The sequence below is a fragment of the Oncorhynchus mykiss genome, chromosome 23, assembly GCF_057628025.1.
Source record: "Oncorhynchus mykiss isolate SJ-2025 chromosome 23, ASM5762802v1, whole genome shotgun sequence".
Taxonomy (NCBI): domain Eukaryota; kingdom Metazoa; phylum Chordata; class Actinopteri; order Salmoniformes; family Salmonidae; genus Oncorhynchus; species Oncorhynchus mykiss.
Genome location: NC_143044.1, coordinates 1861842 through 1888728, shown reverse-complemented (window position 1 = coordinate 1888728; position 26887 = coordinate 1861842). Strand labels below are relative to the sequence as shown.

Sequence of the window (26887 nt, the reverse complement as noted above, 5' to 3'; positions counted from 1 at the left end):
TAACACAACAAAATGTGGAACAAGTCAAGGAGTGTAAATACCTGCTATATATCTTTTATCCTCAGAAACTTCCATTTCAAAGTGGGTTTGCACCAATCTTTTATTGCTTTGTCATATTTATTTGGTGGCCAACACAGTTTGGTCTTTGATCCAGTGCTCTGGAATAGCACCTACTTCCTTATTTTCCAACCACAATGCTCTGGCCCACATTCTCTGAGATTAGAACCTGGGGAAATATACATTAGTAGACCATATAATATTGACCATAATTGCAAATCAAACTATTCCAATAGGTCTGATCTTACCTTGCAAAACTGTGCAACAGAGGGACCACTATGTTTTGACTATAATAGGGCAGACATAGCCTTGCTGATGGTCCTTGGGATAAATATTTTTGCATTTGCTGATATTTGAGATATTGTGATGAATTCTGTGGAGGCACATGGAAGAATGAAATTGTCTATTTGCGAGTATGGTGAATGATATCACAGACAAGGTCTCCATCATCTCTTATTTATTTGACAAATATTTATTTGTCCTGGAGGACGAAGCAACCATCTCACACATGTTATTCTTGATGTATGGTTGGATGTTCTTGGCAGAATGTTTAACTTAGGCTGATAGACACATGGGTTGACATCAGTAGTAGAAATATCAAAAACAGAGTGTCCAGATAAAAAATATTTTATAACATTTTTATAATTATTAGATGACGCTTACCCGACACATTTGTCTAAATTGATGGGTAATGTGAAGGAAATACTATAACCAACCCACCCAGCCACATCTAGCAACAGTAAGTGGATGGGTCACTGTTGTCTGAACATGTACTCATGTTCATGAAATACAATAGATGGCCGTAATCACCCCCAGACACACCTGGCTAATTTGATGGGTCATGTAATAATCCGACCTAAGTGGAGTCTTTTGCTTAGACATGTAGCTAGCTAGGTAGCTAGCTAGCAAGCTAAACAATGAACCGGCATAATCCCAACTCATATTACTACCAATACAAACATTGTCAAATATGTAGTATGAATGTGCAGGTAGCTTAAGCTAACAAACTAGGTTCAACATTAGCTAGCTAACATTAGGCTATAACTAGCAATGCAGATGGATTTTGATTGGAATAATATTACTACACTGATCATACACGTAACGTTAGATAGCGAGCCAGCAAGCTAACGTTCACTAGCTAACTAACAGAGTGCTTTAACTTGCAATGAAAATAACTTTCTGACAAAATTAGAAACTTATTTCTGAAAATCTAGCGAGACTCTTACCCGTATACATGGATGAATGATTCATGGCAGACTGGAACCATTTTAACTATATTTTGTTTGTAGCTACATCATTTTTGGCCAGTGTTGTGTCAAGGCAATCCAGTTCACACACTGACTGTAGCGTGTGCAGAAAGTAGCCAATCACTTTTTCCAACTGATCTGTCGATAGCACATAATACATTTAGGGCATCAATGTTGTTGAGAAAAGTAGCAAAACTTTTGTAGTTCTATAAGGCTAATGTTATATCTTTCAAAAACGGTGCGGTAGAAAGGACTATCAACACATACTGAACAGCTCATGTTACAGACAGAATCATGCTCTATGGCAGACCAATCCAAACTCATCTCCCAGCATGTCCAACCCATCTGTTATCTCAGCCAATCATGGCTAGTGGGAAGGTTCCTGACTTTTTCCATGGCTAAACAAACTAGGCTCGAAAAGTAACAATTTGATTCTTATTTATGGATGTAATACAAGTTTGTTATTAAGGCACATGAAAGTTCACATCTTCCGGAAGGCATTTCTGCCAAAAAATGCCTTTTGATCAACACAAATGTTTACATTCAGATTCCTCTCTTGTGAAGTAGAGACATGCGATATACGCCTAGTTTCCTGAAATGAGTCACATATTGTATAGCTGACAACGTCTTCACTTTAGCAAATTTGTCTTCATTATTACAGGAAAATAAACCACAAAAGATAATTATTCACAAGTTAATGGCGAGCCAATTACTGAGTATAGCTTATGGTTCTGAGTGTGACAAAATAAAAGCAGGACATTCTACCAGAGAATTTTAGAACTTGGACACTGTCTCGTTGGCCTAACGTTATATCCTAATTTGACTTTGGTGCAGGTCATGTCTCTGGTAAACACATACTATATCAAATAAAATCCAAGTATATTAGTCACTTGCATAGTGGAGTCTTTTGTTTAGACATATAGGTAGCTAAACAATGAACCATAATCCCAACTCATACGTTACTACCCTGCATGAATCTGCAGGTAGCTAATTAACCAGGTTCAATGCTAGCTAACATTAGGCTATAATTAGCAATGCAAATGGCTCTGCGATACAAGTAATATTACTACACGTACATACACGTAACGTTAGCTAGTGAGCCAGCCAGCTAACATTAGCTAACTAGCTAGCTAACAGTATGCTTTAACAGCTAGCTAGACTATCTTACCCGTATACTTGGATGGGCACTTCTCCCTCTCTGTCAGGGATGCCATGCTTGCCCTTAGTTTGAAGATGTGTTCCGGAGACAGATGTTTTATACAACAGCCTTTTGTGTGTTCTCTTTTCGACTCCCTCTGCATATTTGCAATCAAACGCCAGAATTTTCTCCATCTCCTAATATCATACTCTAATTCCACCGGACATTCCACTAATTTCAAAACTCGTTCTTCCAGAAAGTGGATGTTACATCTTCTCCTGCCACGCCCTCTACTTCTCACCATGTGGCCTGCACCCCATCTCTCCCCTGTGTTTCAATAAATATCTTGCTTACCTCATGCCAGTGTCTTCATCTGAGTCTGCTCTTGTGTTCACCATGGAGAGCAACACTTTTGCAGTTGTACTACATAATATCTTTAAAAAATAATCAGCGTTAAAAAGGATTACCTACACATACTGACCAGCTCATGTTATAGACAGAAGCGTGCTATATGGCAGACCAATCTGAACTCATCTCTCGGCATGTCCATCCCATCTATTATCTCAGCCAATCATGGCTAGCTGGACGGTTCCTGTATTTTTCTGTGGCTAAACCAGATGGTATTTGTATTTACAGACAACATACAAATTTGTTATTAAGGCACATGAAAGTTGTTCCAGAAGGCATTTAGGCCAAAAAAACGCATTACGAAAAAAAGTTTACATTCAAATGCCTCTCCTGTGAAGAAGTAGTGACGTGCGACTTACGCCTCGTTTCCTGAAACGAGTCACACGTTGTTGGAAGTACAACAAATCTACGGCTATACCAAAAGCAGGTGTCAGAAGCTGTGTATGCTTGAAAACTTTGTGCAGAGGTCAAGTGAAGGGTTGTGGTGTTCATATGAATTTTGTGTTACACTATTGACGGCCTTTTAAATGTCACTTAAAATAGTTGTCAGGTATAGGATAGGAATAATGACAAAGCAAAAACAGGTTTTTATAAATTTTTGCCAATGTATAAAAATGTAATAAATTCTGAATACTTTCCGAATGCAATGTGTATATAAAGCCCAGATTCCAGGACAATAACTAGTAACATAACAAATCTAGCTTTTTCCTCACATGACTTCACTGGCATAATGAGTCTCTAAACACCCGTGTCTAAACCTTTACGGACAGCATTGTGTGTTTTTAGCTGTTACAGTAAGTGCTTTTTGATGTTTGTTTTTTTTTCTGTGTATGTTCACTGAGTGTATGATCGCTGTGGGTGAATGATCGTTATGTTATATGTGCAATTGCTGTGTGTGCTTAGGTGGTGCGCCTGCTTCTAGAGAAAGAGCTCCAGGTGGCTTCACAGAGCCAATCAGGAAGCCTCAGGAGAGACAGCTCCATGGAGATGACCTTGAGTGGCAAGGACTACAGCTTTGTCACTGATGGTGAGAGGACGCACACACACAGGCACACACACACACACACACACACACACACACACACACACACACACACACACACACACACACACACACACACTCCTGTGACTTATCTGACAGCTACCTTGTGATGACTGTCACACAGGCACACTGATGCCTTACAGCTCAGTGTTCGTGTGTGCATTCCACAGTGCACTTGCACGTGAGTGTGTGTGTGTTCCGAGTCAGTAGCACAATCTGGGTTTTACGGTTTACACACATTCCAATCTGGTGGAGGGGCATAATGTACTCAGTCATTTTTTAACAGTAGAACATGCTCATTGTTGCATGTAAATAATGTGAAGCTGAATTAATGGTGCACTAAGCAGAAATCACTCTGCCCTTTCCTGTTTGCAAAAATTAGAATAGTTAGTCTAATTTCAGTTTGTGACAAAACAAGGAAGTATAGTGTAGAGAATCATTGTACCATCTAAACCGTTGTTTAATATCTTTTCCATAAACAAAGATTTTGCATTTTCAGCTGGTGTACAAAACCAAATGTAAAAGACGCAAAAATGGAACTTAAGTACGGGAAGCATAGAAATAGTGCACATAGAACAGGGATACCGCTTCTTAGCCTTGTTATTGCAGGTACATTTGGTTGGGTCACCCAAAAAGTTACATATTGCAGCTTTAAATTAAACACAAACACACACCGTCCCCCCTCTTTCAAACACAGCTAAATAAAAATGCACTCTTCTCAGACAACACTCTGGATGTGCGGTTGAAGAAGAGTCTGTGTGGTTTGGGCTTCAGCTTCTACATCAGTGAGTTGAACAGTGGTTCTGACCAGGGCAGCAGTGTGGTGCAGATCAAAACTCTGTTCCAGGGTCAACCAGCCCAGGAGTCAGGACAGATCAGAGAGGGAGACATCATATTGACTGTCAATGGAAGATGGGTTTCAGGACTCAGCTACCAGGTACGCAATGTCTTTTTTTGTACAAATCCCTTTGTCAATCCCTTTGTCAAATCTCTTTGTGTTGTTCGGTGTTAAATATTTACATATGTTGACGTACCTTGCTGAATCTGAGTGAACGGGGGGATGGCGGCCGTTTTACACTCCTAACCAATTGTGTTTTTTTTGCGTTATTTGTAAATTATTTTGTGTATAATGTGTCTGCCACTGTATCTTATGACCGAAAAGAGCTTCTAGAAATCAGGACAGCGATTACTCACCTCGTATTAAAATACAATGTTTTTCTTCAACGAGTCGGACGAGGTGGATTTACTCCAGACACCTGACAAGGCCCTCATCCCCATCATTTGCAGGAGAAAGAGACAGAGATATCGAGGACGAAGGTCATGGTGCCTTGTAAGGATCTGGCAGCGAGTGGGTAATTTGCCTTTACCATCGGTCCTATTAGCCAACGTACAATCATTGGATAATAAAATAGATTAACTACAAGCACGTATATCCTACCAACAGGACATTAAAAACTGTAATATCTTGTGTTTCACCGAGTCGTGGCTGAACGACCACATGAATAACATACAGCTGGTGGGTTATACACTGTATCGGCATAGATAGAACAGTAGCCTCTGGTAAGACAAGGGGTGGCGGTTTATGTATATTTGTAAACAACAGCTGGTGCACGATATCTAAGGAAGTCTCAAGGTTTTGCTCGCCTGAGGTAGAGTATCTCATGATAAGCTGTAGACCACACTCCAAGAGAGTTTATATCTATTCTTTGTAGGTGTCTATTTACCACCACAAACCAATGCTTGCACTAAGACCGCACACAATGAGCTGTATACAGCCATAAGCATACAAGAAATGCTCATTCAGAGGCGGCACTCCTAGTGGCCGGGGACTTTAATACAAGGAAATTTACATCCATTTTACTTCATTTCTATCAGCATGTTAAATGTGCAACCAGGGGAAAAATGCTCTAGACCACCCTTACTCCACACACAGAGACGCATACAAAGCTCTCCCTCACCCTCCATTTGGCAAATCTGACCATAATTCTATCCTGATTCCTGCTTACAAGCAAAAACTGAAGCACCAGTGACTCGGTCAATAAAAAAGTGGTCAGATGAAGTAGATGCTATGCTACAGGACTGTTTTGCTAGCACAGACTGGAATATGTTCCGGGATTCTAACATTGGCATTGTGAAGTACACCACATCAGTCACTGGCTTCATCAATAAGTACATTGATGACATCGTCCCCACAGTGACTGTACGTACATACCCCAACCAGAAGCCATGGATTACAGGCAACATCCGCATTGAGCTAAAGGATAGAGCTGTCGCTTTCAAGGAGCAGGATTTTAACCCGAAAGCTTATAAGAAATCCCACTATATCCTCCTCCGAACCATCAAACAGGCAAAGCATCAATAAGATCAAATTGTACTACTCCGGCTCCGACACTCGTCAGATGTGGCTTGCAAACTATTACAGACTACAAAGGGAAGCACAGTCGCGAGCTGCCCAGTGACACGAGCATACCAGACAAGCTAAATGACTTCTATGCTCGCTTCAAGGCAAGTAGCACTGGCCAGACGGATTACCAGGACGAGTACTGCGAGCATGCGCTGACTGACTAGCAGTGTCTTCACTGACATTTTCAATCTCACCCTGTCTGACTCTGTAATACCAACATGTTTCAAGCAGACCACCATTGTCCCTGTGCCCAAAAACACTAAGCTAACCTGTCTAAATGACTACCGACCCGTAGCACTCATATCTGTAGCCATGAAGTGCTTTGAAAGGCTGGTAATGGCCCACATCAAAACCATTATCCCAGAGACCCTAGACCTACTCCAATTTGCATACCACCCCAACAGATCCACAGATGATGCAATCTCTATTGCTCTCCACACTGCCCTTTCCCACGTGGACAAAAGGGACACGTGGACACCTGCCTCTGTAACTGGATCCTGAACTTCTTGACGGGAAGCTCCCAGGTGGTAAGGGTAGGTAACAACACATCTGCCATGCTGATCCTCAACACGGGGGGCCCCTCAGGTGTGTGTGCTTAGTCCCCTCCTGTTCTCCCTGTTCACTCAGGACTGCATGGCCAGGCACGACTCCAACGCCATCATTAAGTTTGCTGATGACACAACAGTGGTAAGCCTGATCACCGACAACTATGAGACAGCCTATAGGGAGGAGGTCAGAGACCTGGCTGTGTGGTACCAGGACAACCTCTCCATAGTCTCTAGGCCGTGCTGAGTTCAAGGACATGCCCCCACTTGACCGTAGCTCGCTCGTCCTGACAGCAGCGAGCGTGCAAAAAAGTAGGCCCAAAATTAAGCCTGACCTAAAGTTGAGGTGCTTTTGGGTGACAGTGGCAGATCACCGTTGAGGCTAGAAACAGTTCAACCACAGGAACGTTCCTAAGGTCCTCCCAATCTGTACAAGCATAACCTGACCGTGTGGAATTAACCCTTAAGCGTGAAAACAGGGTGTTTTCTTCTAACAGTTTACATTTACATCTTTCCCCATAGGAATACGTTGCCTGCCTGCTGATTTCAATTTTCCTGGAACAACCGGAAGTGGTTAAATTTACCTTAAAAGTGGTTTTGATTTCACAACCTACAGTTAGTGACAGATACGGCATTCATCCCTCTGTAAAGGGGATGAATTAACATAAAGACGTGAAACTCAGGATTCTGTAAAAGCCTGTCCCAAGGAGGATATGTTTACTTTCAGCTTACAGTGATAACTGGAAGTGCCATAAATTGGGGTCATAGGGGCTGTTTCAAAGGGTTAAAAAGGTCACATCTTTCCAAAATGTCATATGTGTGATTAGGCAACCCTCATGAATTGTAAATCAGTCATTTCTCCCATCAGATGTCCAAGAAAAAACACACACACTGCCAGGATGTAGTGACACAGTGTGGTACATACAGACACACAGAGCCTGTAATAGTTACCGGCGTTCACACCATCAAAGAACCGTCAGACCTAGAGAGCTGAAACTTAATAAACCTGTTCTAGAGCCTAAGTCAGTAGTGCACGGTGAGTTATGTGGCTCTAGAAGGTTCTCAGGCTGAGAAACAGCCTCATCCATTTGCAATATATTCAATACATTTTTAACGTTGTAAAAATGACGACATTTAGAAAAGGCCCAGAATCACAAGACTAGGTGCATTGAAACCGCCTCGGCCCATAGACTGACCCTACACGTTTCTGTTCGCTAGCTCGTTCAAGGACCCTGTAGCAACCCCCAAAATAAGTGCATTTTCAGCACTAATTAACATCACTGCTCGGGCTCCGAATGACCTATCGAGCCAAGATTTGAGGTCGCCTCAGCTAGGCCTACACATAATGTCAGAACTGGACCTCCAGCTCGAATGTAACTATGTTTCTGAAGGTTTTTTATGGTTTTAACAGAAGGTGCTATAAATTGTGGGCCGGCTCGGAAATATGTGATAGTTGGCTTCTAAAAGAGTTGGACAAAGTGGGTTTGGTGTCTGTATGTACAGTGGGGAGAACAAGTATTTGACACACTGCTGATTTTGCAAGTTTTCCTACTTACAAAGCATGTAGAGGTCTGTAATTGTTATCATGGGTACACTTCAACTATGACAGAACGAAAATCCAGAAAATCACATTGTATGATTTTTAAGTAATTAATTTGCATTTTATTGCATGACAAATGTATTTGATACATCAGAAAAGCAGAACATAATATTTCGTACAGAAACCTTTGTTTGCAATTACAGAGATCATACGTTTCCTGTAGTTCTTGACCAGGTTTGCACACACTGCAGCAGGGATTTTGGCCCACTCCTCCATACAGACCTTCTCCAGATCCTTCAGGTTTCGGGGCTGTCGCTGGGCAATACGGACTTTCAGCTCCCTCCAAAGATTTTCTATTGGGTTCAGGTCTGGAGACTGGTTAGGCCACTCCAGGACCTTGAGATGCTTCTTACGGAGCCACTCCTTAGTTGCACTGGCTGTGTGTTTCGGGTCGTTGTCATGCTGGAAGACCTAGCCACGACCCATCTTCAATGCTCTTACTGAGGGTAGGAGGTTGTTGGCCAAGATCTCGCGACACATGCATCCTGCACATCCATCCTCCCCTCAATACGGTGCAGTCATCCTGCCCCTTTGCTGAAAAGCATCCGCAAAGAATGATGTTTCCACCTCCATGCTTCACGGTTGGGATGGTGTTCTTGGGGTTGTACTCATCCTTCTTCCTCCAAACACGACGAGTGGAGTTTAGACCAAAAAGCTCTATTTTTGTCTCATCAGACCACATGACCTTCTCCCATTCCTCCTCTGGACCATCCAGATGGTCATTGGCAAACTTCAGACGGGCCTGGACATGCGCTGGCTTGAGCAGGGGGACCTTGCGTGCGCTGCAGGATTTTAATCCATGACGGCATAGTGTGTAACTAATGGTTTTCTTTGAGACTGTGGTCCTAGCTCTCTTCAGGTCATTGACCCGGTCCTGCCGTGTAGTTCTGGGCTGATCCCTCACCTTCCTCATGATCATTGATGCCCCACGAGGTGAGATCTTGCATGGAGCCCCAGACCGAGGGCGATTGACCGTCATCTTGAACTTCTTCCATTTTCTAATAATTGCGCCAACAGTTGTTGCCTTCTCACCAAGCTGCTTGCCTATTGTCCTGTAGCCCATCCCAGCCTTGTGCAGGTCTACAATTTTATCCCTGATGTCCTTACACAGCTCTCTGGTCTTGGCCATTGTGGAGAGGTTGAAGTCTGTTTGATTGAGTGTGTGGACAGATGTCTTTTATACAGGTAACGAGTTCAAACAGGTGCAGTTAATACAGGTAATGAGTGGAGAACAGGAGGGCTTCTTAAAGAAAAACTAACAGGTCTGTTAGAGCCGGAATTCTTACTGGTTGGTAGGTGATCAAATACTTATGTCATAAAATTAAATTAAATTAAATTAAATTAATTACTTAAAAATCATACAATGTGATTTTCTGGATTTTTAGATTCCGTCTCTCACAGTTGAAGTGTACCTATGATAAAAATACAGACCTCTACATGCTTTGTAAGTAGGAAAACCTGCAAAATCGTCAGTGTATCAAATACTTGTTCTCCCCACTGTATAAGTTTGGTGTCGGTATGAAATCATACTGACTGATGGCTGACTTGATGGCAGTATAATATATTCGGATTGTACATTTTATATTGCAAATGGACAGTGTACATTTCCAATGTGTTTAATGAGGGATTTTCCATCATAAAATGGAAAGGCTGAAATCAACACCAACAAGCGAATGAGGGTAAACACTATCACTGCTAGGCCATCCTGAGTTCAACGTGCCAGACAATTGGGCATTTCAGCAGTATATTAGAGCATGTCCACCTTGTGATGCCAAATGCCTATTGTAATACATTGCAAATGGACAGTGTACATTTGTACTTTTCCAATGTATTTAATGAGGGATTTTCCATCACCAAATGGACAGACTGAAATCAACACAAACGAGCGATTGGACAGTGTCTATTACACATATGCTATATTGTCCAACTTCCTATAATCATATATGGCAAATGGACATAACATACTGATTTAGTACTTTCAATACTGATATATGCCATTTGTACATGGTTCACTGACTTTTGGGCTCTGGCTGACTTCCTATGATCATATATGGCAAACGGACAAAACATAGGCCTTATGGACAAATTCAATAAAATAAGAAATGTATGTCCTTACGGTTGCTACATATGCATAGTTGACACTTTCCCCCCCTTTTTTTCTCTCGAAAAACAGTCCAAAAATCACTTTTTATGAGGTTTTGAAGATTTCACCCTTGAGACCTGACTTTGACCATTTCCCATATGAAATCCTATGGTGGAGCGTGTTCACTGCTTTTGGAATTTTTGGAGAATGACACTTGGCATTTGCCATGTGAACTACTGTCCATTTCAGTGGTATTTGCGATTGTGGATATGTTTTGCCCAATGCTAGTAAGATGCCCTTCATTTTTTTCCATTTCATGGGGGTCTTCTCTTTTATGTTTTTTGGTGAGTCAGCATCACAGATTATTTTGAAAATTTATGGAGTAGTTGCTTGAAGAGGAAGCTAGGATTTTAACCAGAAAGTGTGGGTAGTTATGTTAGTCAGCTAGCTAGCTAAAGCATGCAAGATTTGGTTCTGGTTTCTGAAAATAGGGTTAGTTCAGTGTTAAAATGCAGTGTGTGTCTCTGTATGTTAGCTCTGTGCTTTATTTATGTATTCCTCCTCTCTGTTCCATGTTACATTTAATTATCTGATCTAGTAGAAATTAGCTCTGTGTCTCATTTCCACTGACTCTGAATTCAGGATTACACAGCGATCAGACTGTCTGCCTCAGTCTAGTTAACATGCAAATTAGTTGTTGTCATGAAATGCTTGGTGCAAATTGATACTGTATGTATCTGTGGCCCACCAATGTAACCACACAATCTAATTTTACATTAGTGCACAAGTATGGGGAAAAATAAATTGAGGCTAATTCAGATAATTTGTTGTGGTTAGTAAAAGCCTGCAGACCTCCCTACCAATATGCCCCTGCCCTCCGCAGCAGACACACACACCCATAATTCCTTGTACTGACCCTTGACCTCTCATCCACAGAGGGTCTTGTTCCTGCTCAGTGGGACTCTGTCTGAGGTCCACCTGACTCTCTGCAGACCTGTTCCTGGAGTACCGTCTCAACTGGACGCTGACACACTGGTGATTGTACACACACACACACAGTAACAGGCAAACACATACTGAGCACTGAGTTTTATCTCACTCTTTAAATAGGTTCCTTTCCCATCTCCTACCAGTGGGGTGAGGTCCAAGTCTCTAGACATCAGGCTGGGAGAAGACTACAGCCAGCTGCTCAAGCTACAGTCACACCAGATTCACCAGAACCATCAGTACAACAAGGAGAACCAGGCCCAGAAGGGGCCTATGAAGTCATCATATGCCCAGGAACAAGCCTCCGGTCAAGAGAGTCAGGACAGCGAGATGAAAGCAGCTGAGAAACAGCCATCCTCACTCTCTCCCACCCCTCCCTCACCCCCCTCCCCGATTTCCCTCGCCAGCAGAAGTGACCCAGCAGACCATGAAGAGTTGTCTGTTGTGGACGAGGAAGTTTCCAAAGAAATTAGCTTGGCATCTGGTGGATCCAAGACCAGCGTTAGTCCCATGTACACCAGGTAACATTATTGAACATTCTATATACAGTAACATATTATTGATTGCTGCCTTTTGGAAACAGGTCTCGCTTGTAAAATACATTTTTGTTTTCAATGGGATATACCCGTATAATTAAAGGATCAAATAAATTAACACACACAACCTAACTGTGATTGAACTCTGTATGCACTTCCAGTGGCATCAGAGACAGGGCGGATGGCGGTTTGACATATTGCCTTATGGGTGATCGAATAACCATTCTGACTGATAAAGAGTACTTGACCGTCAGTTCAACTTCCCTCTAGCCTCACCTCAAACACCTCATGTACCCCCAGTGTGGTTTCACACACCACCTCTCATACACCCAGGCCCAGATCCACCACCCCTACTAGTGTCCGATCCACCAGCCAAAATTGTACTTCCATCCCCCACAGCTTGTCCTCGCAGACCACAAGCTCAACAAACCCCAATCTGTCCTCGAAAACCACCTCCGTCCAGCAGACACGATCTCAGCCCTCTTCTAGGCCTCCATCCAGCCTCTCTTCTAGGATGTCTGACCTCAACATCAGCCACTCTGTGCATCAGCCCCAGCCTGCTACACCCCCTCTTCCCAGCCTCTCCTCCCATACTGCAAACCCTAACTCCAGGACCTCCGATCGCAAACACAGCTTTACCTCCATTCGTAAACATAGCATCACCTCTGATTGCAAACTCAGCATCACCTTTAAGACTACCAATGCCTCCAACCTCACTAGTACAGTCATCCAATACCATCCCCAGCCCCCTGACACCTTGCCCCTCTCTCAACCCCCCACACACCACCCCTCTCCCCAGCCTCCCCCATTCTCACTCTCTCCCCCCATTCAGCCTGCACCCCTCCCATGCACATGTACTAGCTGGAGACAGGAGACAGAAGGGGAGGAGGATGAAAATGATGATGAGGATCCCAGAAAGGTAAGACCTAGGGCTCTATTGTAATAAACCTAATGCAATGGTCAATCTAAGCGCTTGCGGTAGCGCCATAAGAAAGTATTCAGCCCCCTTGACTTTTTCCACATTTTGTTACGTTACAGCCTTATTTTAAAATTGATAAAATCCCCCATAATGACGAAGCAGAAAATAAAATATCACATTTACATAATTATTCAAACCCTTTACTCAGTACTTTGTTGAAGCACCTTTGGCAGCAATTACACTCTTGGGTCTTCTTGGGTATTTGGGAAGTTTCTCCCAAATTCTATGCAAATCCTCTCAAACTCTGTCAGGTTGGATGGGGAGCGTCACTGCACAGCTATTTTCAGGTCTCTCGATTGGGTTCAAGTCCGGGCTCTTGCTGGGCCACTCAAGGACGTTCAGAGATTAATCCCGATGCCATTCCTACGTTGTCTTTGTGTGCTTAGGGTCGGCTTCCTGTTGGAAGGTGAACCTTCGCACCAGTCTGAGGTCCTGAGCTCTCTGGAGCAGGTTATCATCAAGGATCTCTCTCTACTTTGCTCCTTTCATCTTTGCCTCGATCCTGACTAGTCTCCCAGTCCCTGCTACTGAAAAACATCCCCGCAGCATGATGCTGCCACCACCATGCTCGACCGTAGGGATGGTGCCAATCTTGCTTTTATCAGATCAGAGAATCTTATTTCTCATGGTCAGAGTCCTTTAGGTGCCTTTTGGCAAACACTACATGGACTGTCATGTGTCCTTTACTGAGGAGTGGCTTCCGTTTACCATAAAGGCCTTGTTGATCTAGTGCTACAGAGATGGTTGTCCTTCTGGAAGGTTCTCCAATCTCTACAGAAGAACTCTGGAGCTCTGTCAGTGACAATTGGGTTCTTGTTCACCTCCCTGACCAAGGCCTTTCTCCCCGATTGCTCAGTTTGACCAGGCGGCCAGCTCTAGGAAGAGTCTTGGTTGTTCAAAACTTCTTCCATTTAAGAATGATGGAGGCCACTGTGTTCTTGGGGATGTTCAATGCTGCAGAAATGTTTTGGTACCTTTCCCCAGAGCTGTGCCTAGACACAATCCTGTCTCAGAGCTCTACGGACAATTCATTCGACCTCATGGTTTGGTTTTTGCTCTGACATGCACGTTCAACTGTGGGACCTAATATAGACAGGTGTGTGCTTTTCTACATCATGTCCAATCAATTGCATTTACCACTGGTGGACTCCAATCAAGTTGTAGAAACATCTCAAGGATGATCAATGGAAATAGGATGCACCTGAGCTCATAGCAAAGGGCCTGAATACATATGTAAATAAAGGGATTGTTTTTCACTCTCTTTGTTAGAACAAACAACTAGTCAAAGCTCAAACCACGTTCATTCACCAAAGGGATCAAACACCTGCAAAGACCAAGACATTTACACGAGCACTGGTATTTATACCCTCCTGCTATGCTGCGTCTCCTCCTTACAATTCTGGACAGCAAATCCATCTGTTGCTAGACACGACTTTAGTGAGACCTGTTCATTCTCACTTGATCCGACCTGACCTCGGCCCAGAATGCTCACTCCTCCCCAACTCACAACTGTCCTGTTGTCTGTAACCAGACTGTGACCCTTCTCGTCTCCATAGGATACCTGATGTCTAACAAGATGTTCTGACAGAATGTAAACTTTCTGCATTCCCCTCTCTACCCTCAGTAACATGAATAAGGATATTTCATATTTCAAGATTAGAAGTCTGTACCCATCAATCCCCCCTCATGAACATTAACTCCATACAAATTATATAAACTTGGAAATGACTTTTAAACGAACAGAAAAGAACACATGATTAACATTCACAGTTGATTATTATGTTTACACCTCCAAGATGTATGGCCTCTGATCTAGACTTACACTATGCACACTCATTTCCATCTCTCGTCAGACAACTGAGAATGACATTTCAGCTGAAGCTTTTGACTTCCTCCATTTCAGCTGGAGCTTTTTACTTTCTCCATTTACTTCTGATTCCTAAGAGAGTGATAGCACAAGACTTGAAAAGCAGAAAGAAACACAAAACATAACAAGTATTAATATTGTGTTAAGCTATGCATAATTATATATGCAAAGAAAATCTGAAGTTTAATAACATGATGATACCCACTCTCTTCACCTGAATCTATGCCTTCTGGAACATTTTCTGCTGGGTTACACAAATATGAAAACTGCTTTCACCCTGTCTTTCCCGTCCGGACACTGGTTACTAGAGGTGTTCCCAAGCCATGTCATTTTCACTTTGCTCCCAATCTCCTTCCTCCTCCATGGCCACCATGCTGTGGCCCTAATCAACTTTACCTCACCCTGAGGAAAATCAGCACTGTATATAAGTTTCAACATAAATGCCCTCAGAAGATGATATCCCAACAATTCTATCAAGCTAACCCCTGCTACTACTAACACTGCCCATGACGCATACTTCAAAATACCCCTCATTTGCGCCTTAGTCCAGTTCCATGCTGTGACTATAGCATCCTTCACTACTACTATCACTCCTTCAGTTACTGTCCCTACTGTGACTGCCGTGAGAATAGCTATTACATGGAATCTGTCTCCTGCTCTCCTATTGCCTTCGTGGTTCACTGATGGATCTAGGACTGAAACTTTCAGATACTCCCTACCTGTCTCCCAACTCATACACAGTTCCATAGTCACCAACCTCTCCAATGAACTCCTGTTTTCTGCTACAGTCGGTACCTGTGGATGACACTTCCCTGTGCTCAGGTTAGGTAAACATCGCTCATCCCAAGGCCGATATACACCCCACCCCTTTGTGAACGCCCTCTTTATTGTAAACTTTGGGTCCTAATGGTTGATAAGCAGCCACCTTCTGACACTTTCCGTTTAACGTCACTCGGTCCCATTCTTCTGGGAGATGTGTCAAGTGTTTGCTGGCTGTTAGGATTGGGGGAGAGATTAGTGGTGTTGGAAGAGTATCCAACCTTAAAAAACTCTAAGTCACATGTTTCTTCACTCTGCGGGAGATGTGATGCTACTACCACAGCAAACTTCTCTTCCGGTGATATGGCCTTCTGTATACAGGGATCTGTGGCTATTCTTTCAGGCGTTGTACCTTCTTTGACAATCCCATCGCTGAAAGTTGATAATAGTGTCTGAAATGACAACACGATCTCTGCTACTCTCAGCCATGATCTGGGTATGTGTGACGTTGAATTTAACTTCATAGTAGTCACTATTGTGCACAGTTAGCTGTCCTTCCTCTCCTACGAGCTGTCCTCTGTAACAATATACATAGAGGAGTGGTATCGTTGCCAGAGACTCTATTACCCACTTCCTTAATTTATTAGCCAAATCTCCGCCACAGTCATATTAAATTCTGCTTACCCAATTCCCTGTGATGTTAACACCTTGGTTTTTGGGACTCCATAGAATGCACTGACATCGGTCATGCCATAATCTGCAACCAACACTCCATAAGACTGACCCTTGACCCTCCCCCGCCATCATACCATTTACACTGATGGATTTCTGTCTCAGTCACTAGTTCAGCCTCTAATTGAGACTTCCCCCTGACGCTTGATCGTAAGAATTATTTGGTTCCCATATTCACCCCTTAGGATGTTGTCCAGAGTATAATTACCCCCAACAAGATATCTTTCCCCATGTTCTTAGTCCACTGGTGTCTAAAACTTTCCCTGACCACTTCACTCCCTTAGTTGCTGTACTAAGGGGCATCACTGGTGAATAAAACCTCCTTTTACGCGATAGCACTTCCCCAACACTATCCTTTGCTGCTCCATTGTCAGCAATGGTTGTGTCAATGCTATTAACCTCCTGAAATGGTTTTAGTTCTGGTAGCATTAATCTGAAACCTGACTTTCAGCTGATTTATAACCCCGGCACCTTATGTCCATCTGCGGCAAAAGAGAAAATCTAGTTTAGTTCTTTAGACTCTATTACGTTCCTTCCACACTCAAATCAAATCAAAGTTTGTCATGTGCGCCGAATACAACAGGTGTAGGTAGACCTTACAGTGAAATGCTTACTTACAAGCCCTAACCAACAGTGCAACTTTTAAGTAAAAAATAGGTATTAGGTAAACAAAAGATAAGTAAAGAAAAAAAAAATGGACCCACAGTACAAGTCAAAGTTGTGGGGATGTTTTTCAGCAGCAGGGACCAGGAGACTAGTCAGGTTCAAGGGAAAGATGAACGGAGAAATGTACAGAGATCCTTGATGAAAACCTGCTCCAGAGCGCTCAGGACCTCAGACTGGGGCAAAGGTTCACCTTTCAACAGAGAATGACCCTAAGCACACAGCCAAGACAACACAGGAGTGGCTTCGGGACAAGTCTCTGAATGTCCTTGAGTGGCCCAGCCAGAGCCCGGACTTGAACCTGATCGAACATCTCTGGAGAGACCTGAAAATTGCTTTGCAGCGACGCTCCCCATCCATCCTGACAGACCTAGAGTGGCTCTGCAGAGAAGAATGGGAGAAACTCCCCAAATACAGGTGTGCCAAACTTGTATCGTCATATCCAAGAAGACTCTAGGATGTAATCGCTGCCAAAGATGCTTCAACAAAGTACAGAGTAAAGTGTCTGAATACTTAAATGTCATATTTCCTTCTTTTTTTTGTATGAATTTGCAAACATTTGCAAAAACAAATATTTCTAAAAACCCGTTTTGGCTTTGTCATTATGTGGTATTGTGTGTTTGTGTGTGTGTGTATGTATATGATTGAGGGGGGAAAAATATTTTATCAATTTTAGAATAAGGCTGTAGTGCAACAAAATGTGGGAAAAGCCTAGGGGCCTGAATACTTTCTGAATGCACTTTATTTACACAAGCACTGGTATTTATACCTTCCTTCTATGCTGTGTCTCCTCCTTACACATCTGGACAGCCAATACATCTCTGTTGCTAGACAGGACATTAGTGAGACCTGTTCTTTCTCATTTCATCTGACCTGACCTCGGCCCAGATTCCTCATTCCTCCCCAACTCACGGCTGTCCTGTTGACAGGAACCAGACTTTGGCCCTTCTCCTCTCTATAGGATTCCTGATGTCTAACAATAACATGTTCTGACAGAATGTAATATAAAACAGCAGAGATGGTGTCCAGTCATTTGGTCTATATATCTATCTTTGTTTCCCTCCAGGGTATGATGAAGGAGTTTGAGATGTGTGTTGTTCTGACCAAGTTGTGGCGCGGAAATTTTGGGTTCACCATCACACGCAGCAAACTGGATGCCTGCTACTACATCCAGGACATACTGGACAACCCTGCTAAGACTGACGGACGGCTCAGACCAGGGGACAGACTAGTCACGGTACACCAGTGGATGCCGCTGAAGGAAGAACGGCTCATAATGGCTGGAATGGAGTCAATGGAGTGGTATCAACTACATTGAAACCACGTGTTTGATATGATTCCATTCCAGCCATTATCATGACCCGTCCTCCACTCAGCAGTCTCCACTACGGTACACACACACCCACAGGCACACATTATCCCTTACCGGTTTCTTCCATTTTCCCCTCTCCCAGGTCAACGGCCAGGATGTGACAAACGTGACAGATGAGGTTGCCATGTCGATCCTGAGGTCATCTCCTAGGAGGCTGAGTATGACTCTGGGGAGGGCAGTGACCAACCTGATAGCTCCACCTTCTCCAGACAACCTGCAAGACATCATTCTACACAAGACACCTACTGGACAGCTTGGTAAAAAACTGAGAGGGAGCGGAACAATTAGGATTTAGTTGAGGGAATCATCTTATGGGTATGCTTGTAGTCGTTAAGAACCGTTTTTCAGGATAAAAGCGGAATGGAGCCTAAGGACAGGCAAAATCCTAGAGGAAAACAATGCAAGCCCAAATATACACTGGAGTTGCTTACTAAGAAAACATTGAACATTCCTGAGTGTCAGTTTTGATTTAAAGCTACTTGAAAATCTATGGCAAGACCTAAAAATGGTATTGTGGGGTATTGTGTGTAGATGGGTTAGGGGAAAGAATCTTTGATTTATCCATTTTGACTTCCGGCTGTAACACAACAAAATGTGGATTAAGTCAAGGGGTATGAATACTTTCAGAACTGTATATCTGGATGGTGTTCATTAGGGCACACCTTAGCAAATATTTGTAAGATGAAAACATTGTTAGTCAAGTCTAATGAACATTTCTCAGGTATAAAGCTGACAGGTGGTATAGGCAGCAAGAGGCAGGGGATCTACTGTCTGGAGGTGGTTCCTGGTTCACCTGCCTGTGAGGAAGGCAGCGTCCAACCAAACGACAGGATCCTGTACATCTGTGGCCGATGCACCATGGGAATGACTTTGGAGGATGCTGTCAAGGCCTGCGAGAACGCTCCACGCAAAGTGAAACTCAAGGCCACCAGGTGTTTTTGGAGGGCGGTGTGTGTGTGTTTGCGTGCCCTTGTGCTTGTGTGTGTGTATCTTCTGCATGCATGCGTGTGTGTGTGCACTCAAGTGTGTGTTTTTGTGTTAAATTAAGTTTCTTTCTTGTTGTAGAGATGATCAGCCTGTGACGCCCAAAGCCAAGAGGAATGGTGTGTATCAGACCATATAGGGAGATGATGAGCACTATGTTCAGTTCAGAACTCCTCTTGATGTGGATGACTGCTGGTTCAAAGAGAAACAGAAACTCTGGAAGGTGGCCAAGTGGTGCAATAGGTTAAGTTGATATAATGAGAGGTTCGTAGATTGACACCTCATTGAGGATTAGATGCTATTCTCAGATCAATCGTTACCAGTTGATACCCATACCTCAGACAGAGACAGAGGCTTAATAGTTTGGCGTTTCAACTAGTGGAGGCTGCTGAGTGGAGGATGGCTCATAATAATGGCTGTAATGAAGTGTAAAGGCCTTTAATTAAGTGAATGAAATGGTATCAAAACAATGAGAACCATGTGTTTGATACCGTTCTGTTCACTCCATTCTGGCCATTATTATGAGCCGTCCTCCCCTCAGCAGCCTCTACTGGTTTCAAAATAGGGTGGCAGGTAGCTTAGCGTTTAAGAGCGTTGGGCCAGTAACCAAAAGGTCACTAGTTTGAATCCCAGACCCGACTAGGTGAAACATCTGATGTGCCCTTGAGCATGGCACTTAACTCTAATTGAGTCATCATCTTGTAAGTCGCTCTGGATAAGAGCATCTGCTAATTGACAAAAATGCATGACAGTGTGATTCTGGGTCCTGTCTGTCTAGGTCTCAGTGACCTGAGAGAGTGGAAGAAGGAGAAGGAATGGAAGTATTTCACTCATTTTGAGGAACCTGTCTCTCCTGAGCCAGAGACACCTACTGAGCAGGGTAAGAAACTTCTCGCTCATTCTTTCTCTCTTCTCGTCTCTTTTTCTGTGTTTGTAGCCATAGACTGGTGCTAATAGACAGGGTGCTGTGTGTGAGTGTGTGTGTGTGGGGGGGGGGGGGGGGGGGGGTTGCTGACGACCACACGGTTGTAGGCCTGATAATCATCAACAACGACGAATCAGCCTATAGGGAGGTAAGTGAACTGGTATTGTGGTGCCAGGACAACAACCTCTCCCTAAACGTCAGCAAAAGAAAAGGAGTTGGTGGTTGACTTCAGGAAGCAAAGGGAACATGCCCTGATTCACACCAACGGGACTGCAGTAGAGAGTCAGCATTCACATCACTGAGGACTTGACATGGACCAAAAACACCACTCTCGTCAAGAGGGCACAACAGCATCTCTTCTTCCTAAAGCGGCTGAAGAAGTTTGGCATGCTTCCCCTGGTCTTCTCAAAATACTACCGCTGATTCATTGAGCGTGATGGTTGCATCACGGCCTGGTACAGGAATTGATCAATCCAAGATCACAAGGTGAAGACAGCCCAGTACATCTCTGGAAACGTGCTCCCACCCATCCAGGATATCTACTTGAAACAGTGCCTGAGGAAGGCCCGCATCTTCAAAGACCCTACACACCCCAGCCATGAGCTGTTCACACCTATACCGTCGGGCAGACAGTATCAGAGCATGAGGTCTGATACTAACAGGCTCAGAGACCGTTTCTATCTACAAGCTATCAGTCTGCTGAGCACATGAACTGGACTAACCACCTGCACGAACTCTCCGCACCTTAGCACACATGCACTCACTCACGCACACACCCACACAGATATACACTCATCCACACACACACCCACATAGACATTCATGCTACACACACATCACAACCCCAACATACTGCACAATTTAAACACTTGCCCCCCAAGACATGTAAATATTGGACTATAAATTGTGCTTTCCTATGGAAGCACTGAAGCCCAAGCCCCCCCATTTTTTGTTGTTGCAGTTACCTTGTTTGAACACCTTAGTATTTAGTTTTGAATGACTTAATTGTTTTGTCTAATTAGGCCTCTTTTATTATGCAGTTTGTCATACCATGTAATGGTGGATGCAGCCATTCATTCATTGACAGTTCTTTGATAGCCTAAAGCTGAGTTGCTTTTAAATACTGGAGCATGTAAAGGGGAGAGTTTGGAGCAGAGCATAATTCAAGCAGATTTTAATTAAATTGTATCGGCCTTCTCTCCTGCTCAATTTTTGCTCTGGTACTGCTCAGCCTGCTCAGCCACAAGCCACAAGCTCTGGGAATGATCTGCCTAACAGTTTCCTTTATCACTATTTTAATTAGAACCCAAAGCAGGTGGAGGAAAATAAATGTATTCAAAGAGAACTAATTGTGCGGCGAGGTAGGTTAATTCTCCCCTGTCCTCAGCGATTCTCTCCACAGAACAAAGAGACAGGATGTAGCTTTACAACCCAGCCCTAGGTGTCATTAAAACTCGTTTTTCAACCACTCCACAAATTTCTTGTTAACAAGCTATAGTTTTGGCAAGTCGGTTAGGACATATACTTTGTGCATGACACAAGTAATATTTCCAACAATTGTTTACAGATAGATTATTTCACTGTATTACAATTCCAGTGGGTCAGAAGTTTACATACACTAAGTTGACTGTGCCTTTAAACAGCTTGGAAAATTCCAGAAAATGATGTTATGCCTTTAGAAGCTTCTGACAGCCTAATTGACATCATTTGAGTCAATTGGCGGTGTACCTGTGGATATATTTCAAGGCCTACCTTCAAACATGGGAGGGGGGGGGGGTTTAAAAAAATACATTATACAACTTTTGAAGTTAATGTAATTGTTTTTTTGTTTTTTTTACCTTTATTTAAACAGGCAAGTCAGTTAAGAATAAATTCTTATTTTCAATGACGGCCTGTTCAGGGGCAGAACGACAGATTTGTACCTTGTCAGCTCGGGGGTTTGAACTTGCAACCTTCCGGTTACTAGTCCAACGTCCAATGCCATTGTTAAGTGAAAAAAACACTTTGGAAAGGGCGGGACAGCTCTTGTGAGCATGAAAACGATTTTGTGATCTGAAGAACCATTTCAAAGTAGAAAGGTAGGCAAAGAAATACTCTGTCATTGTTGACAAAGATGGAATCTGTCTGATATACAAAAAGCTTGGGGAAAAATAGAGGAAATCTAACTAGTTGACAAAAACAAGATGGTCTTTAACTGTTTTGCCAAAGTAAGAAAACGGGATGAGAAATTGTTTCTGGAGAATCATGACAGGACATTGCAGAGAGATAAAGATAGTTTGAGAGCTCTTGGTGAACCGATAAAAACCTTGAAAGTAGAAATACAACAATTATAGGCAATGGTCATAAAAACAGACTTGGCTCCAACATGTGGACCCTTTGTTCACTCAATCTACCCACACTGAGTCGCGCAAGGCAGATCAGGTTTCAAGCATCTGGTCAGCATTGCCTGGCTTTGAGTCAACATGTTTCCACAACTAATGACTGGGAGAGACAAAACTTTGGCAACAGGTTGTCACGAATGGAGAAAGACATCAATCAACGTAATAAACCGGCTGTCCGAGTTGTGCAGGTTCCGAGTGAAACCAACATTATTCGTTCAGTAGAAGAGAAACCTGGTGAATGTCATTGAGGGATTTCTGGTCACTGGCAACGAGGATGTCGGGAAATATAACGTGTTCTTATTGGAAGGGTCCGTCTAAGGGAAAATGGAATCAAGACAACAGCCCCAATGACGCAATGCTGAAAATTCTCTCTCCGGCTCAGCAGCAGAGTTTGCTGGATGCTGTGGAGGTAAACTAATAGACCACCTCCCACGACTGTAACGTTCTTTGCTTCACGGAAACATGGCTCACTGGAGAGACGCTATCGGAGTCGGTGCAGCCAGCTGTTTTCTCCACGCATCGCGCCGACAGAAACAAACATCTTTCTGGTAAGAAGAGGGGCGGGGGCGTATGCTTCATGGTGAACGAGACGTGGTGTGGCCACAACAACATACAGGAACTCAAGTCCTTCTGTTCACCTGATCTAGAATTCCTCACAATCAAATGTCGACCGCATTATCTACCAAGGGAATTCTCTTCGATTATAATCACAGCCGTATATATTCCCCCCCAAGCAGACACATCGATGGCTCTGAACAAACTTTATTTGACTCTTTGCAAACTGGAATCCATATATCCTGAGGCTGCATTCATTGTAGCTGGGGATTTTAACAAGGCTAATCTGAAAACAAGACTCCCTAAATTGTATCAGCATATCGATTGCGCAACCAGGGCTGGAATAACCTTGGATCATTGCTATTCTAACTTCCGCGACGCATATAAGGCCCCGCTCTCCTTTTGGAAAAGCTGACCACGACTCCATTTTGTTGATCCCTGCCTACAGACAGAAACTAAAACAAGAAGCTCCATCGCGCTGAGGTCTGTTCAACGCTGGTCCGACCAATCTGATTCCACACTCCAAGACTGCTTCCATCACGTGGACTGGGATATGTTTCGTATTGCATCAAACAACAACATTGACGAATACGCTGATTCGATGAGCGAGTTCATTAGAATGTGCGTTGAATATGTCATTCCCATAGCAACGATTAAAACATTCCCAAACCAGAAACCGTGGATTGATGGCAGCATTCGCGTGAAACTGAAAGTGCGAACCACTGCCTTTAATCAGGGCAAGGTGACCAGAAACATGACCGAATACAAACAGTGTAGCTATTCCCTATGCTTCAAGAGGGCCACCATTGTTCCTGTTCCCAAGAAAGCTAAGGTAACTGAGCTAAACGACTCACTTCCGTCATCATGAAGTGCTTTGAGAGACTAGTCAAGGACCATATCACCTCCACCCTACCTGACACCCTAGACCCACTCCAATTTGCTTACCGCCCAAATAGGTCCACAGACGATGCAATCTCAACCAAACTGCACACTGCCCTAACCCATCTGGACAAGAGGAATACCTATGTGAGAATGCTGTTCATCGACTACAGCTCGGCATTTAACACCATAGTGCCCTCCAAGCTCGTCATCAAGCTCGAGACCCTGGGTCTCGACCCCGCCCTGTGCAACTGGGTACTGGACTTCCTGACGGGCCGCCCCCAGGTGGTGAGGGTAGGCAACAACATCTCCACCCCGCTGATCCTCAACACTGGGGCCCCACAAGGGTGCTTTCTGAGCCCTCTCCTGTACTCCCTGTTCACCCACGACTGTGTGGCCACGCACGCCTCCAACTCAATCATCAAGTTTGCGGATGACACAACAGTGGTAGGCTTGATTACCAACAACGACGAGACGGCCTACAGGGAGGAGGTGAGGGCCCTCGGAGTGTGGTGTCAGGAAAATAACCTCACACTCAACGTCAACAAAACTAAGGAGATGATTGTGGACTTTAGGAAACAGCAGAGGGAACACCCCCCTATCCACATCGATGGAACAGTAGTGGAGAGGGTAGTAAGTTTTAAGTTCCTCGGCGTACACATCACAGACAAACTGAATTGGTCCACCCACACAGACAGCATCGTGAAGAAGGCGCAGCAGCGCCTCTTCAACCTCAGGAGGCTGAAGAAATTTGGCTTGTCACCAAAAGCACTCACAAACTTCTACAGATGCACAATCGAGAGCATCCTGTCGGGCTGTATCACCGCCTGGTACGGCAACTGCTCCGCCCACAACCGTAAGGCTCTCCAGAGGGTAGTGAGGTCTGCACAACGCATCACCGACTTACAAGAAAGTGTAAAGATGAGAAGGAGAACTGGAGGTGAACTTTGTTGGCTTGCTATTACTATAGCACATTTTGTTAGCCCAGTTATTGACCTCACATTAAGACAGATTCGACTAACTTACATTTAAACATGTTGACTCAAAAGCTGCACTGACAGATAATGTTAAGATAACTAATTAACGTGAGGGACTACCCAGTCTAGCTAGCAGCAGTGCTGCTTAATTAGAAACCTAGCAAATTTTTGAGCAGAGTTTTGACAGTACAGTTATTGATTAGCTATCTGGACACTGAATCTGACTGCTGGAGCTCTGTTCACCACCCGACAAAGTATCACTAACTAACCAATTACTCTCTATGCAAGGACTGTCCAAATATGCATTTAAAAAAAAATAAAGATGGCTTGCTAACGTGACGTTAGCTACTTTTGGAAATGTCGAAGGAATTATCTAAAGGACTCTCAAACCATGAGAAACAAGAATCTCTGGTCTGATGAAACCATGTCACGCCCTTGTTCGGGCGACGTTTGGCGGTTCGACGTCACCTGCTTTCTAGCCATCGCCGCTCCATATTTCATGTATCCATTTGTTTTGTCTTGTTCCCTTCACACCTGGTTTGCATTCCCCAATCAATCCATATGTATTTATTCCTCTGTTCCCCATCATGTCTTTGTGTAAGATTATTTGTGTTACGTGTATTTTGGAATTATGGATATTGTTACGCGCATTACTTTTTGTCTATGTTCCGTGTTTGGGCACATTTTATGTTACTTTGTGCTGTCATTTTGGACCGGAATAAAAAAGTGCGCCTGTTCACTACACTCTGCTTTCCTGCACCTGACTTCACCTCCAATACACCCTCCTAACATGTCATGTCTGGAGCAGAACTGGCACCTTCTCTACGGTGAAGCATGGTGGTGTTAGCATCATGCTGTGGGGATGTTTTTCAGCGGTTTGGACTGGGAGACTAGTCAGGATTGAGGGTAAGATAAACGGAGCAGAGAACATAGAGATCCTTAACTTCTTGACGCTACCCATCCCGTTAGCGGGATCATTTTCGTCAGCATCCGCTGAATAGCATAGCACCACAGTCAAATAATATTACTAAAAAATATTCATATTCATGAAATCACAAGTGCAATATTGCAAAACACAGCTTAGCCTTTTGTTAATCCACCTGTCGTATCAGATTCTGAAATGATGCTGTACAACGAAAGCAATCCAAGCGTTTGTGTAAGTTTATCGATAGCATAGCAAAACATGTACAGTAAGCATTAAGTAGCTAGGTCACGAAAATCAGAAAAGCAATCAAATTAATCGTTTACCTTTGATGATCTTCGGATGTTTTCACTCATGAGACTCTTTTACACAACAAATGTTCCTTTTGTTCCATAAAGATTATTTTTATACCCAAAATACCTCCGTTTGTTTGTCGCTTTATGTTCAGAAATCCACAGGAAAGAGCGGTCACAGAAATCTTTGAAGTCCACAGAAACATGTCAAAAATTTTTTATAATCAATCCTCAGGTTGTTTTTAAAATATATATTCGATAATATATCAACCGGGTGTGTAGGTTTTTCAATAACACCGGGAGAAACAATGGCTGCTGTACTCTGTAGCGCAAAACTCACTCTGAGAGCCCCCACCTATCCACTTACGCAATGTGATCTTTCACGCTCATTTTTCAAAATAAAAGCCTGAAACTATGTCTAAAGACTGTTGACACCTTAGGGAAGCAACAGAAAAAGGAATCTGGTTGATATCCCTTTAAATGGAGGATAGGCATGCATAGGAACAGAGAGGTTTCAAAATAAGAGGCACTTCCTGATTGGATTCTCCTGAA

General features: G+C 43.5%; 2 protein-coding genes across 2 annotated transcripts in view; both read left to right on the top strand.

The window, feature by feature from the left end:
* Positions 1-18520, top strand: part of LOC149972460 (FERM and PDZ domain-containing protein 2-like) — a 36461-nt gene extending 17941 nt beyond the window's left edge. Inside the window, 10 exon segments of the mRNA XM_090218043.1 lie at positions 3754-3877; positions 4017-4073; positions 4615-4829; positions 6761-6829; positions 11461-11559; positions 11635-12032; positions 12209-12311; positions 12313-12966; positions 18114-18349; positions 18502-18520. Of these exon segments, the coding sequence (XP_090074169.1) occupies positions 3754-3877; positions 4017-4073; positions 4615-4829; positions 6761-6829; positions 11461-11559; positions 11635-12032; positions 12209-12311; positions 12313-12966; positions 18114-18349; positions 18502-18520 (1974 nt within the window).
* Positions 18521-19277: 757 nt separating this feature from the next.
* LOC110503077 (tyrosine-protein phosphatase non-receptor type 20-like) overlaps positions 19278-26887 on the top strand; it is a 53301-nt gene continuing 45691 nt past the window's right edge. The window contains exons 1-3 of the mRNA XM_090218042.1: positions 19278-19351; positions 19485-19522; positions 20182-20283. Coding sequence (XP_090074168.1) covers positions 19278-19351; positions 19485-19522; positions 20182-20283 — 214 coding nt within the window. The remainder of the gene's footprint in view (positions 19352-19484; positions 19523-20181; positions 20284-26887) is intronic.